At 44.4% G+C, this 15,169-nt stretch overlaps 1 protein-coding gene across 6 annotated transcripts in view; it reads right to left on the bottom strand.

Annotated features, from left to right (window-relative positions):
* Positions 1-718: 718 nt before the first annotated feature.
* fars2 (phenylalanyl-tRNA synthetase 2, mitochondrial) overlaps positions 719-15,169 on the bottom strand; it is a 140,218-nt gene continuing 125,767 nt past the window's right edge. For 5 of the 6 annotated variants that reach the window (XM_047349572.1, XM_047349571.1, XM_047349574.1 and 2 more), the window contains one exon: positions 719-3,033. In XM_047349572.1, the coding sequence (XP_047205528.1) occupies positions 2,895-3,033 (139 nt within the window). In that variant the 3' untranslated portion in view covers positions 719-2,894. Of the gene's footprint in view, positions 3,034-13,441; positions 13,473-13,569; positions 13,584-13,774; positions 13,846-15,169 lie in introns of those variants that run through there. The other variant, XR_007035723.1, reaches the window with a different exon arrangement.

The following is a 15,169-nucleotide window of genomic DNA, read 5'->3' as shown; positions in this document are numbered from 1 at the left end:
AGAACCATCTCTGGAGAAACCCAAACACAGTGTATCAACAGAAACGTGTCAAGCATGGTGGTGGAGGGATGATGCTTTGGACTTGTTTTGCAATCAAGTACCTGTTCACCTGTAGTCTCTGAGAGGACCATGAACCTCTGTAAAACAAAGTATTTCTGAGTCAAATGTGAGGACATCTGGTCCAACAGCTGAAGCTTGGTCCAAGTATCAGCAGAGCAGTAATGAGGTCTTGCAGTGGCCCAGTCAAAGTTCAGACCTCAATCTGACTGACATGCATTGTGGGACCTTAAGAGAGTTGTCTGGGAATACATGTCTGCAAACCTCAATGAACTGAAGCAACAATAGAATGAGAGTGGATCAGAACTTCTCCACAAACGCGAGACGCTGATAAAATCACAGAAAATGACTATTGAGAGACTTCTCATCTGACGGTGGTTCCACAAGCTGCTGGATCATGTGGTGGACTTGGTTGTTCCTCACATTAATGACAGACATGGACCTTTCTTTTCTCTATTGGCTCTGCCTGTGCTCAGCACAAATATGGAGCACGTTGTTGTAGACCCACCACCTGCTGGAGGTACCAAAGAAACCATCGTGGTTTGTTTGGAGGTTGGAGGTGAAGGTCTGATCTTGGCTGGTATGGGACTTCTGGCATTAAGCAAATTGAGACTGTTTAGCCTTTAACATGTGGGTCAAACAGAAACACACAAAATGTGACTAAAATGTTTGATTATTTTTATTTGGACTCTTTACAGAACTAAAGCAAACACTGGAAGAACGCTGAAAATAAAAACCGTGGAGAACCAGGCGGTTCTCTCAATGACTTGATTCAAAACTGATCTCATCTATTTAAAAGTAACCTGGAACAGCAGCAGAAGGAGAAATAAGGCTGGAGGTGAACCACAACTCAAGCCAAACAAAGATGCCACCAGTGAGGAGAAGGTTGATCAGATGTTCATCCATTGACAGGATCTGCCTTTCAAAGAAGCTTTGTGGAAAGTTGAAATGAGAACATGACAGTTCTGGCTTCTGTTTGACAGGTTGCTTGTTTCCTGAACTGTTGGGAGGAACATGGGAGGGAACCGTGCAGCCGGGTTCTGTCCACCCACCAACCCGGCAACCTCCTGCAGGTTCCTCCTCATTATGCCACCTGACTGGAACTGGATACGTTTTACTTAAAGGAAGTTTGAGGAAACAAAGTAAAAAGGGATTCAAGATGAACTCGTGAGATGGATTTTACCAGAGTTGTCAAACTAAGATGGCTAATTATTGTTGGTTTAGCCACCCGGCGGCTGTGCTGTCAGGGACGGTTTTTATTGTTACTTTAATTTATTTAGAAATAAAAATCTAATCACAGGAAGAGTTTGGAGGCTGGATCTCAGAGTAATGTGTTCGAGATAGCGACAGGAACAGAGGAACACAATCCCTGCATGTTTAATGAGGTTATTATTCACAATAAAAAACATTTCCTGTTTATTATTTGTAGACTCGTTTTATCCATCAAGATGTTCTGGGTTTCATTTCTGGTTTGTTTGTGAAGGTTTAATGAATGAGAGATGCTAATATTTCTACCTGTCCTTGGAGAGGTCTACCCAGGTGTAACAGTACAACTGAAGCCTCAAATAAAATTAAACTCTAAAGAAAAGCGTCTTGACCTGTTTTCCTCTGTTTCCATCAGTTTTATTTTGTCCTGTTGCTGTTTTCCCACATTTTCTCCACAAACTGTCCTGACTGCTCTACAGCATTTACATGATGCCTTAATATACTTTGGAAATGTGAGGAAATTTCAACCAGAACACCTTAGGTTGACTACAGGTGATCAGATTAACGGCAGGTTTGGACCAGAATGCTGAAATCCAAAGAGGATTAGTAGACGCTGTGTTTTGTATTTATGTGGGAATCATCTAAATCACCATCCGTCTCTCAGTGGCATCAGGAAGTTTTCTCGTTTTTTAAAATTGAGAAAATTAACTATTCTGTTTAAGGTAAATCTAACCGAGTTTTCCATAAATCATTCACTGACAATTTAAATTGTTTAGAGTCATTCTAGACTGGTGTTATGTGTCATTTACTAACTTATTTTATTAGTTTGAGCATGTGCACACTTATGCAACCAGGTTACTTGGTATAACTTTTCCACCCAACAGTCTTCAGTTAGAATTCAGAAAATCATTTCTAAAACCATTTCTGATGAATGGTTTCAACATTCCCAAATGTCCAACGCTTTCTCTCCTACAAGGTTCTACAGATGTTTTACACAATAAGCAGCTTTTTCATTGTTTTTGGAAACCTGAGAGGAGAAAAACATCTAAGATTTCATATCATCTGCTCTTCTGGGTCCAGTCTGGTCAGTTCCTCAACATGACCTCGGACCGAATCGGGTTCAGGTCGCTAAAACATCACTTGGGCCATTTCTGGTTTTGGTTTGGATGTTCTTTCCTACAGTGTTTTTATCTGTATTTGGAGCAAAAAGTTGGCTATAATGGACACTAATTGGACCCAGTAAGTTTTAATGGGAATTTGACATCAAAAGGCTTTCAGAAACAGGAAGTTAACCCAGGAATATGAATGCAGGTCCAGGGATAAACGGATACCTGGAAAACAACCGTCCCATGCCGTAACCCTGCAGCCTGGAGCATCACCGGCAGATGCTGGTGCCCAACGTGCACAAGATGTTTCTGGAAATTCAGATTCATGTGTTTAAGGATGAAGACTTGAAAGAGGATGACAAAGTGCTGCTGCGGCGTGTGAACAACCGCATCAAAAGCAGAGTGTGACGCCTGCATTGAACACGATTCTCCCTGCGGCGATAAAATCACAGCTGCATAGACGTGATGAAGCTGCTTAACAGCTCGGAGACTTTGTGTGTATGAATCTATGATGCACACAGCCTGTCAGTATCGGCCCCGAACACCCAGCTCAGCCTCTGCCGTGCGCTCGAGTTGCTCGTGGACCTGGCGAACCTCCTGCTGGGTCAGAGTCCGCTCCATGTGGCGGTAGATGATGCGGTAGCAGTGACTCCGCCGCCCGGTCCTGAAACACACAGAAACCACCAGATAAGAAGCTTTTACACCTAAATTTAATGATCAGGTTTCAGTGAGAAACCGTAACTAAACCTGCTGGAAACTACAAGAAAATAATCTGAGAAGCAGAGAAAATATGACTAGTTCGTAAATTTCCTTCATTATCCCTCATCTTCCATTTATCAAAGCAGGAACAGTTGTTTTAAGGTCAGCATTAAGGCAGTTACTCCAACAGGATTTTGGCTAACATTGGTTCATTTGAAGCTAATGTTAAGATTTTTATGTTAGAATTAGTTTTTTTTTTGTTAGATATTTTTTGGGCACTAGTGGCCTTTTATTATTTTTTGACAGTAGGCAGACAGGAAAGAGGGGGAGACATTGGGCTAATGTCGCCGGGTCCAGGACTCGAACCCGGTACGGCCACTTAAAGGACTGTAGCCTCCGTATATGGTTGCGCGATTAACCCCTACACCATCAGCGCCGCTCCCATGTCAGAATTGTTTTCACATTTTCATGCAGTTCTATGATTCAAGCTGAGCATTTGTAACATTTTATAGCAACAGTAAAAGGCAAGAAGTGAAAGATCAACTCCTCATGATGAGATCATTTCACTTCATTTCAACACATCCCTATTACTATTTAAACTGCTTCCCACATTGTGTCCTACCTTGTCACGTATGCCTGTCAAACAGTTCTAAATGTAAGAAATAAGAGAGATTTTGTTGGACATGATGTCCTGTGATGCCTTTAAAGACCTTTTTGTGTCACTTCTGATGAAGTTTGTTCATACTGTGAACAAGGAGGTGGACTTCACAGTGTTCTGTTACATAATGACTGGGTGGGTTACTTTTCCATGACAGCTTCTGTTTGAGAAATTATTTTTCTTATTAAATGACCAAATTAATATTTGGGAATGAAATTTCAAAATGTCCTCTGCCCATTTAAGGAAACTGTCTGGATAGCAGTGTTTTCATTGGGTTGCTGCTGCGATATTTGAGCTGCAGTAGAATTGTTTCTGTAGCGGTGGTGCACACATGTGAAATTCATCCCGTGTTTACCGTTATTTATTCAAATACCATTAAATTAAAATGCTAATATACACTCACCGGCCACTTTATTAGGTACACCTTGCTAGTACCGGGTTGGAGCCCGTTTTGCCTTCAGAACTGCCTTAATCCTTGGTGGCAGACATTCAACAAGGTTCTGGAAACATTCCTCAGAGAGTTTGGTCCATATTGACATGATAGCATCACACAGATGCTGCAGATTTGTCGGCTGCATCCTTGATGCTAATCTCCTGTTCCACCACATCCCAAAGGTGATCTATTGGTCTGAGATCTGGTGACTGTGGAGGTCATTTGAGTCCAGTGAACTCATTGTCATGTTCAGGAAACCAGTCTGAGATGATTCCTGCTTTATGACATGGCACGTTATCCTGCTGGAAGTAACCATCAGAAGATGGGTCCACTGTGGTCATAAAGGGATGGACATGGTCAGCAACAATACTCAGGTAGGCTGTGGCGTTGACACGATGCTCAATTGGTACTAAGGGGCCCAAAGTGAGCCAAGAAAATATCCCCCATACCATTACACCACCACCACCAGCCTGAACCGTTGATACAAGGCCGGATGGATCCATGATTTCATGATGTTGACACCAAATTCTGACCCTACCACCCGAATGTTGCAGCAGAAATCGAGACTCATCAGACCAGGCAACGTTTTTCCAATCTTCTATTGTCCAATTTTGGTGAGCCTGTGCGAATTGTAGCCTCAGTTTCCTGTTCTTAGCTGACAGGAGTAGCACCAGGTGTGGTCTTCTGCTGCTGTAGCCCATCCGCCTCAAGGTTCAACGTGTTGTTCAGAGATGCTCTTCTGCATGCCTTGGTTGTAACGAGTGGTTATTTGAGTTACTGTTGACTTTCTATCAGCTCCAACCAGTCTGGCCATTCACCTCTGACCTCTGGCATCAACAGGGCATTTGCGTCCACAGAACTGCCGCTCACTGGATATTTTCTTTTTTTCAGATCATTCTCTGTAAACCCTAGAGATGGTGGTGTGTGACAATCCCAGTAGATCAGCAGTTTCTGAAATACTCAGACCAGCCTGTCTGGCACCAACAACCATGCTACGTTCAAATTCACTTAAATCACCTTTCTTCTCCATTCTGATGCTCAGTTTGAACTGCAGCAGATCGTCTCGACCATGTCTACATGCCTAAATGTATTGAGTTGCTGCCATGTGATTGGCTGATTAGAAATTTGCATTAACGAGCTGTTGGACAGGTGTACCTAATAAAGAGGCTAGAGATTGGAGAGGACTAACATGCTTGGGAGGTCCAGGAGGAGCATTTAATGCACATCTCACTCTCCTAATATAGCATATCTAAACTACTCTTCAGTTTTCTAAACTTGAGTTGGACATTCTTCTATTGCAGTCTGATTTTTGGACCACATCTGGATAAAAATACAGAACATGTCTTTTAAGCTTAACATGCATTTAAATGTGGACTAAAGCGCACTCAGCATGATAACAACAAGAGTGAACTGAATAAATCAAACAAGTATGACTTTGGTTAATGAAGATGGACATTTTAAATCATGAGTTTCTATCAAGATGTTGAGCATGGACGTCATTACTGCTCCAGCTAGCAAAAACATTCAAGCTCGGCTGAAATCTGCAACTGCTCACACGCCCAGGACTAAAGTCTTCTGGAGAAACGCTTGATGGTCAGACAAGACCAAGACTGAGTTGTTTGACTACACCGTGAAGACGAATGGTCAGAGGAGCCAAAGTGAGGTCGTTAAACCCAACAACACTGTAAAAGATGTCAAGCATGGTGGTGGCAGGATCATGCTGAGGGTGTGGTGCATTGCACAAAGTGAAAAGAATAACAATGGAGGTGGATTACCTCCAAATTCTTCAGCTTGATCTTAGATCTACAGCTAGATGGTTTGAACACTGGACTGGTTTGGAACAGATGAAGAAGGCTGACATCCAGCTTCTGGAAGAGTTTCTCCAAAGCTTCAACCTCTAATCCGTTGAAAATTAAAGGACTATGATTGAAAGCTGGGTGAGGCTCAGGAAACCAACCACTTTAAATGAACTCTAACTTTCTCCTGTAAATTCCTTGATAATCTACACATCTTCTCTCTGCCCTGTTTGCCCTCCTCTTCCTCTATTTTAGCTTCTCATCTTCGACATCTTTCCTTTTTCACTCCAACTCTGCTTCTATACACCCCCTCCCTCCACAGTTGACAAAATGACTTACCTTAAACCTACAATAACAAAATACAGCAAGAGCTCCTTTAACTCTCTCTCTCCATTTATTCTGTATGTCGTTCGCCCCTTGCTCAGCAGCTAATGAATAATTGAACATCAGAACATTTGGTGGAAATGTCAGAGAGAGAGTCTGACTGGAAGAAGACACACACACACACACACACACACACACACACACACACACACACTGTGCAGTGTAAACATATCATAATAATACACACATTTTTCATACATTAAAGCAATTTCCTTTATTTTAATTTCCAGATTTTTCCAGAAATCAAAAATAATCAAATCTAAATCATTTCATCTGAATTCTTGGAGCCTGAGAACAATAGTTTACTGCAGTGTGTTTACATGTAAACTCCATGAAAACTCATTTGATCACATGTGCCAGAGGGACTCATTACCCATAAATCTGTGTGAAGGTGAATGAATCAGTGGCTCTGAGTCAGTAACTGAAGAACTAAATCGCTGCTGAATGAAATGTTATCTGAAGGCTGGATTTCAGGAAGAACCAAACAAAAACTAAAGAAATTGTGATGATTTTGTCCATCATTTATACGAAATAAATCTAAAAACTACACTCCTACTTGTTGAGGTTATTTATTTTCAGAAACGTTGATTATAATATAAACAACAGGCTGGAAACACAAAGAAGTTATAAAAGACTTAAAATTTCAGACTTCCAAACTTTACAAGGTAGCGTGGGAACCTGAACTGATGGGAAACAAGCTATAGCAACTTGGGCACAGTTTACACCAACAGAAACTAATTAAAAAAAGAATTCTCTGCTGCTTTGGAGGAGCTACAGATATCTTCTGCTCAGGTGGTGCAATAACTAATGCCTGGTTCACACGGCAGGATTGTAAAACTGTTTGTTGATTTTCAAACCTGAGAGACCCCAAACGTGATGATAAAACATCGAAGGTTTAACAGGTTTGGTTTTACAGTGTGTGGTGTCCAGCCAGCACAACACCAGCAGATCTCACCCACCAACGTTCAGATTTCAGACGGGAAATCTTGCAAATCATCTGGAGTTCAGAGTAATTCCTGTCTGTGTTTCTGTCACCTGGCTTTCTGATTGGCTGCACGTTTGTCCCCAGGGAATATTGGGCCAAGACAATCCAACATGGCTAATATCCCTGAACTGAGGTCGGAGCGGTCCCAACGTCTTTCCTAGCAGACTAGATCACTCTTAACACACGGCAGGAATATTTCATAAAATTATCTTTAGAACATCACGATGATCGGGGCAAAAATCGGCATAAAAATCCTGGTGTGTGAACCAGGCATAAGAGTTGTACAAATCGAGCCTTTATAAAAAGCGGGAAGATTGCTGAATTGTTAAAAACGCCATGAGAAGTCCTGTTTACAGTTAGCCACAAACCAAGTAGTGGACACAGCAAACATGGAAGAAGGTGCTCTGCTCAGAGGAGACATTGGCCTACATGTACCTTAAACACACCATCTCCACCATGAAACATGGTGGTAGCAGCATCATGCTTTGGGACAGGAAATTTGAGCAGGGATGATGGGAAGATGGATGGAGAAAAATTCAGAATAATCCTAGAAGAAAACCTGTTAGAGGCTCCAGAAGACCTGAGAGTGGGGTGAAGGTTCACTTTCCAGCAGGACAACTACCCTGAACATACAGCCAGAGATATTATGAGATGGTTTAGATCAAAGCAGATTCATGTGTTAGAATGGCCTAGTTAAAGTCCAGACCTGAATCCAGCTTATAAAGAATGAGCAGAAATGTCTGTAGATGTTCTGGTGGAGACAAACCACAAAGGACTTGGAAGAACCAGCAACCTTTTCCTTTCGTTTCCTCTTTATGTTGGTCGGTTACAAAAAGCCTCATATATCGAGGTTTGTGACAAAATGTGAAAAAGTTCCCAGGATATTATACGTATTTTCTTGCTAAATAAAGCGAGTTAAAACTTTTGGGCCATAAGAACCCGTAGGAACCTCCACTGATTGGATCAGTTAATTTGTCCATGCATTAAAGACACAGAGTTTGCCGTGAAGAAAATCAAAGAGCTCCTGTGGGTGCGAAGGGAGATGAAGAAATGATTAAAACTGAATTATCTAACAGCGATAATGAAACAGGCAGAGCCTCCTCTGTGACAGCTATTTCTGAACACAAACCCGGCTCGCTGAGGTTAGAACAGAAAATAACTCGACAGGCGGATCTCATGAAGTTCTGTTTTAACTGGGGCAGCAGGATTTTCTTACAGTATTAGCGCCTCTGGTGAAAACCCGTTAATTCCTCCAGGACTAACCGCTGCAGCACATTTTCCTGTAGAGCTCTGGTTTGGAAACCAGGTAAAACTAGTTAAACTGATCATTAGGAGAAGAAACATCTGGAAACTAAAAGCTATGAGCTCTACCACCTCTACTCTACTGACCTCTACTTGAAATCAGGTTCTCTAATTCAGAAAACCTTTAATGGCAAAAAATAGAAAAACGTTTTGGCATAAGAAATAACCAAGTGATGACGAAGAGCCTTCCTGAAGGAGTGAAGTGCCTCTCTGGATTAATCTGGGATCAAGGAAAAAGGGACCAGATCCTTGATCCATGGAGCTGCTGAAAGGCTTGAGACCATGTTCCTCATGGCTTTCTCTGGGTGTGCTGTAGGAGAGCAGAGCAAAGGTGGAGAGGAGAAAGAGACGGGAGGATGAAGGTGGAGAGGAGAAAGAAACGGGAGGATGAAGGTGGAGAGGAGAGGAGAAAGAGACGGGAGGATGAAGGTGGAGAGGAGAAACAGACGGGAGGATGAAGGTGGAGAGGAGAGGAGAAAGAGACCGGAGGATGAAGGTGGAGAGGAGAAAGAGACGGGAGGATGAAGGTGGAGAGGAGAAAGAAACGGGAGGATGAAGGTGGAGAGGAGAAAGAAACGGGAGGATGAAGGTGGAGAGGAGAAAGAAACGGGAGGATGAAGGTGGAGAGGAGAAAGAAACGGGAGGATGAAGGTGGAGAGGAGAGGAGAAAGAGACGGGAGGAGGAAGGTGGAGAGGAGCGGAGTGAGAGACGGGAGGATGAAGGTGGAGAGGAGAAAAGAGATACAGGAGGATGAAGGTGGCCGAGGCGAGAAAGTGAGACGGTGGAGGATGAAGGTGGAGCGAGGGCGGCGGGAAAGAGAGGGAGGATGTAAAGGTGGAGCGGAGAATCGCGCGGACGAGGATGGAGGTGGGGAGAGGAGAGACGAGGACGGGAGGATGGAGTGGAGCCGCTCGCGGGAGCAGAGCCGGAGGGAAGATACGCGTGGAGGATGAAGGTGGAGAGGGGACGGAAAAGGGAGAGATGCCAGGTGGGGAGGAGGGGGCGGCGGAAGGAGGGATGAGGGTGAGGCGGGAGTAGGGGAAGAGACGTGCGGGGCCGTGAAGCGGGCGAGTGAGGCAAGACGGCGGAGGGGGGCGTGCAGAGCGGGCGGATGACGGTGGAGAGGGTGGAGGAGACAGAAACGGGAGGATGAAGGTGGAGAGGGGAAAGCTAGGGAGAGGCTGACGGGTGGATGGTGAATGTAGCTGGGTGCGGAGAAAGATGGCGAATGGGACGCAGATGATGGGGATGGCTGATGGAGGGGAGGATAGTGGAGAAAGAGACGGGAGGGAAGGGTGGAGGTGGAGGGAGGCAGGATGCAAGGGTTCGGGGCGGATGAATGGTGGAGAGGTTGAAAGTAGACGGGGTGATGAAGGTGGATGAGGTAGGAAGAGCGGCGCACGGGATGATGAAGGGTGCGAGGAGCGAGAAAGCGGGCACGGTGGATGAAGGTGCGTGCGATGGAGGAGCGAATGGTGGAATTGTGATGGGGAAGTGTGGCAGAGGAGAGCTAGTTAGCGGGAGTGGGTTTGATGTTTTGATCGGCTGGTAGTGACGCGGATGGATGAGGGTGGAGCGGAGAAAGAGAACGGGCGGCTATGAACGGTGGAGAGGAGAAGTAGTGACGGGAGGCTGAGGTGTGGAGATGAGAAGGAGACGGGACGGGACGGAGCATGAAGGTTGGAGAGGAGAAAGAGAAGGTGAGGCTGAAGGTGCGAGTTGGGAGAGGAGGGAAGAGACGGGAGGGAGGATGAAGGTGGAGAGGAGAAAGTGACGGGAGGATGATGGGGAGAGGAGAAAGAGACGGGAGGATGAAGGTGGAGAGGTGTGGTGAAAGGAGGAGGACTGAACGGGAGCGGAGGAGAAAGAAAGGGAGGATGAAGGTGGAGAGAGAGGAAAGAGACGGGAGGATGAGGTGGAGAGGAGAAAGAAATGGGAGGATGAAGGTGGAGAGGAGAGGAGAAAGAGACGGGAGGATGAAGGTGGAGAGGAGAGGGGAAAGAGACGGGAGGATGAAGGTGGAGAGGAGAAAGAAATGGGAGGATGAAGGTGGAGAGGAGAGGAGAAAGAGACGGGAGGATGAAGGTGGAGAGGAGAAAGAAACGGGAGGATGAAGGTGGAGAGGAGAAAGAGACGGGAGGATGAAGGTGGAGAGGAGAAAGAAACGGGAGGATGAAGGTGGAGAGGAGAGGAGAAAGAGACGGGAGGATGAAGGTGGAGAGGAGAGGAGAAAGAGACGGGAGGATGAAGGTGGAGAGGAGAGGAGAAAGAGACGGGAGGATGAAGGTGGAGAGGAGAAAGAAACGGGAGGATGAAGGTGGAGAGGAGAAAGAGACGGGAGGATGAAGGTGGAGAGGAGAGGAGAAAGAGACGGGAGGATGAAGGTGGAGAGGAGAAAGAGACAGGAGGATGAAGGTGGAGAGGAGAGGAGAAAGAGACGGGAGGATGAAGGTGGAGAGGAGAGGAGAAAGAGACGGGAGGATGAAGGAGGAGAGGAGAAAGAAACGGGAGGATGAAGGTGGAGAGGAGAGGAGAAAGAGACGGGAGGATGAAGGTGGAGACGAGAAAGAGACGGGAGGATGAAGGTGGAGAGGAGAAAGAGACGGGAGGATGAAGGTGGAGAGGAGAAAGAGACGGGAGGATGAAGGTGGAGAGGAGAAAGAGACGGGAGGATGAAGGTGGAGACGAGAAAGAGACGGGAGGATGAAGGTGGAGAGGAGAAAGAGACGGGAGGATGAAGGTGGAGAGGAGAGGAGAAAGAGACGGGAGGATGAAGGTGGAGAGGAGAAAGAGACGGGAGGATGAAGGTGGAGAGGAGAAAGAGACGGGAGGATGAAGGTGGAGAGGAGAAAGAGACGGGAGGATGAAGGTGGAGAGGAGAAAGAGACGGGAGGATGAAGGTGGAGAGGAGAAAGAGACGGGAGGATGAAGGTGGAGAGGAGAGGAGAAAGAGACGGGAGGATGAAGGTGGAGAGGAGAAAGAGACGGGAGGATGAAGGTGGAGAGGAGAAAGAGACGGGAGGATGAAGGTGGAGACGAGAAAGAGACGGGAGGATGAAGGTGGAGAGGAGAAAGAGACGGGAGGATGAAGGTGGAGAGGAGAAAGAGACGGGAGGATGAAGGTGGAGAGGAGAGGAGAAAGAGACGGGAGGATGAAGGTGGAGAGGAGAGGAGAAAGAGACGGGAGGATGAAGGTGGAGAGGAGAGGAGAAAGAGACGGGAGGATGAAGGTGGAGAGGAGAGGAGAAAGAGACGGGAGGATGAAGGTGGAGACGAGAAAGAGACGGGAGGATGAAGGTGGAGAGGAGAAAGAGACGGGAGGATGAAGGTGGAGAGGAGAAAGAGACGGGAGGATGAAGGTGGAGAGGAGAAAGAGACGGGAGGATGAAGGTGGAGAGGAGAAAGAGACGGGAGGATGAAGGTGGAGAGGAGAGGAGAAAGAGACGGGAGGATGAAGGTGGAGAGGAGAGGAGAAAGAGACGGGAGGATGAAGGTGGAGAGGAGAGGAGAAAGAGACGGGAGGATGAAGGTGGAGAGGAGAAAGAGACGGGAGGATGAAGGTGGAGAGGAGAAAGAGACGGGAGGATGAAGGTGGAGAGGAGAAAGAGACGGGAGGATGAAGGTGGAGAGGAGAGGAGAAAGAGATGGGAGGATGAAGGTGGAGAGGAGGTACAGTTTAAAGAGGAGTGTACTGTTTCGTTGGGGAGGCCAGCAGACGGTAACTGGAAAGGGGATAAGTGGATGGAGATGGACAAGCCTGAAAGAAGAGAGCTGGTTTTGATTTGGATGGAGGGAGGAGAGGGATCGATAGATGCCTCCCATGGCTGCCAACAACCTTGAAAGCACCGTGTTGCCTTCACATGCAGACTGACAAAAACTGATGTGATCCTGTAAACCCCCCCTGGATGGAGGAAAGTTGAAGGAAAGTAGAAGAAGGGAAGGCAGGATGAAGCTGCTCTCCTCTGCGTCCTCCTCCTCCTCATCACACTGCTGTTTGATGCTGACTTCCTTTTATCTCTTTTATTGATGTAAAAAGACGCAAACCCTCTCAGGTCTGATGTATGACAATCAGATGTATGATTTATGATGAAATATCAGCAAACAGAACATCTGAGGGTCTGATGTTAAACCTGGAAATGTGTAAAGATCAAATTATTATTTAGTTCATTTTTCTTGATGCACCACTCTGCAGAACTTCTAACTTCACTGAACATCTGGTCTTTGAAGCATTTCCTTGCAGTGTTAAATTTGGGCTCAGCTGAGCATAAATTCCCGTAGTTTAACATTTCAGACCGGTTTTAAAGTGAATTTTATTTACTGTGTTTCATAATGGATGAATAATTAATGAATTGATTGATGAATCTGTTGTGTAACAAAGTTAGCAGCTGGAGTAAAATCTAAAGCTAGGGAGCTAGCGAGTCGACACATAAAGAAGTTTATGAATCACGCAGAAGGAAGATGGGTTGAATTTAGGGTGAGAAAAATCCAATAAGGAGAGAAATGAATTCAAACTAAGGTCAGATCTACCTTTGAAGGACACTATTGAGACGGGTTTTTAATTATGAGTGAACTTGAATAAATGCAAAATACTAAGCCTGTATTTTAGAGCTAGAAACCTTTTGATTCGGATCAGAGCTTTTCTATGCATGAACACCTCTTTTCCTTTGCCTCAACCATCAATCCTCTCCCTTTTTCCCAGATCCCACAAGTTGATTGCAGTCGATATTCTTCCTCTCGTCTCCATCCTCATCTGGGCAGATGCTAAACAAATAGCTAAACCTAATTCCTTCTTCAAAGGCTCTCGTCCTTTTTTCCATCCATCCACTCATCCATCCGTTTCCTCTCCTGGGCCAGAAAACAGGCGAAATCAATTAGTATTCTGTCAGACAGCTGCGACGTGCGCAAGTGTGAACTGAAAGCTCTCCGCTCTCATTAATCTCACCACTTAGATCCTTCCTAATTGGGACCGACGGACAGTCAGATGATGGAGGATGGGTAGAAAACCAGAGGCAGGAAGGAAACCGCAGACGGAAAACACAAACATGAAAAATGAATCCCAACAATCATTAATACGCAACACAAAATTCATAAGATGGTGTGAATAAATGTTTACATGAATATTCCTGATACTATGAAGGAGTTCATACCTCCTACTCATCCAGCTCAGCATAAATGAGGCCAACTTTCTCTCTGGTGTTTTCAGCAAGTATAGATTTCCCTAAAAACAATAAAATCACCTTTATTTTTACTTTGATCAAAAGCTTCAAATACACAGTTTTCTGTGAATATTAGACATGAGTTATCAAATACTGATGGGCCTTCTCTGGCATCTGATCATTAAAACCTAAATAAGTAAACCTGGTCCTAACACTTGTTAAACTGGTCTTGTTTCCAACCCCAGACCAATCAAACCTTTATAAACAGGTTTTCAACTGGAGAACATCTGACAAACTACAGTCAGCAAAGATTTCTCTTCAGGCTGATCGTTTTCCAGAAAATCACCCATGAAAATGACGGTGATAATAAATAAATAAAGGTGAGCTAAAAATCAGATATGGTGTCCCTCTGGGCTGTATTCTCAGGACCCTAATTATTAAAAATGTCAAAGTACCTCCCACATTTAAGCCCAGGATTATTCATACCCCTGGCAGCTTTAGATTTAAAGTCATCTTATAATTTTAGTTTAATGTTTCTTCTGAATGCAAGTAATATTAAAACGTTAGAGTTCCAACCTAAACCTGATTAGGGCGATGGTGAGGAGGCCATCCAACCTCAGAAAGTTGGAGATCATCACCAAATATAAATCATCATAAATCCAAGTGAATACATAAAAACGCAGCTCAGCAGTGGGAAAAATAAGGTTTAATTGCTGAAACAAAAATATTTTTTATTGATTATTAAGGAAGGTGTGAATAATTTTCAACATGCCATTTTAAATTAAATGTAGACACAAAACAGATTCATTATGTTTTCAAAATCTCTACTCATTTTACATTATTTTATTATCTTTTGACAGATCTCAGTTTTTTATGAGGAACAAACGTCTTGGTTGCAAATAATTTAAAATCTAAATCTGCAGAGAGGAAGAATAATTACAACTTTTAAAGGATCAAATCACACTAAATTGCAGGCTCACATAGCTAACATTACAGAACTAAGGAAAATTGATTAGGTAAATTAGATTTAATATAATGAACTAATGGACATTATTGATTTCTGCAGATGAGACTTCTGTAGTTAAATGGGTTTTATGTCCATTTATTAACAAGAAGCAGCTATGATCTGCACTGTACAGATATTTTTTAACATTGAATCATCTTTTAAGATTCACAGTGTTTGATATTAGAGTGAATGAGAAACATAAATGTTTAACAGAGAACCGGCCAGTCAGGAACAGGCAGATGGACCTTAGAATAACCCTGAGACGGTTCCCCTAAACACCCCCAGTCCTTCCATGATATGCAGATTATAAGTGGGCTGAAATGTCAGTTGGTACCAGTACCTGAGGTCTTTTATTCCTTTAGCTGTTGAGTTTTTAAACT

The sequence above is a fragment of the Girardinichthys multiradiatus genome, chromosome 21, assembly GCF_021462225.1.
Source record: "Girardinichthys multiradiatus isolate DD_20200921_A chromosome 21, DD_fGirMul_XY1, whole genome shotgun sequence".
In the NCBI taxonomy this organism is placed as follows: Eukaryota; Metazoa; Chordata; class Actinopteri; order Cyprinodontiformes; family Goodeidae; genus Girardinichthys; species Girardinichthys multiradiatus.
This window is presented reverse-complemented; position numbering and strand designations above follow the sequence as displayed.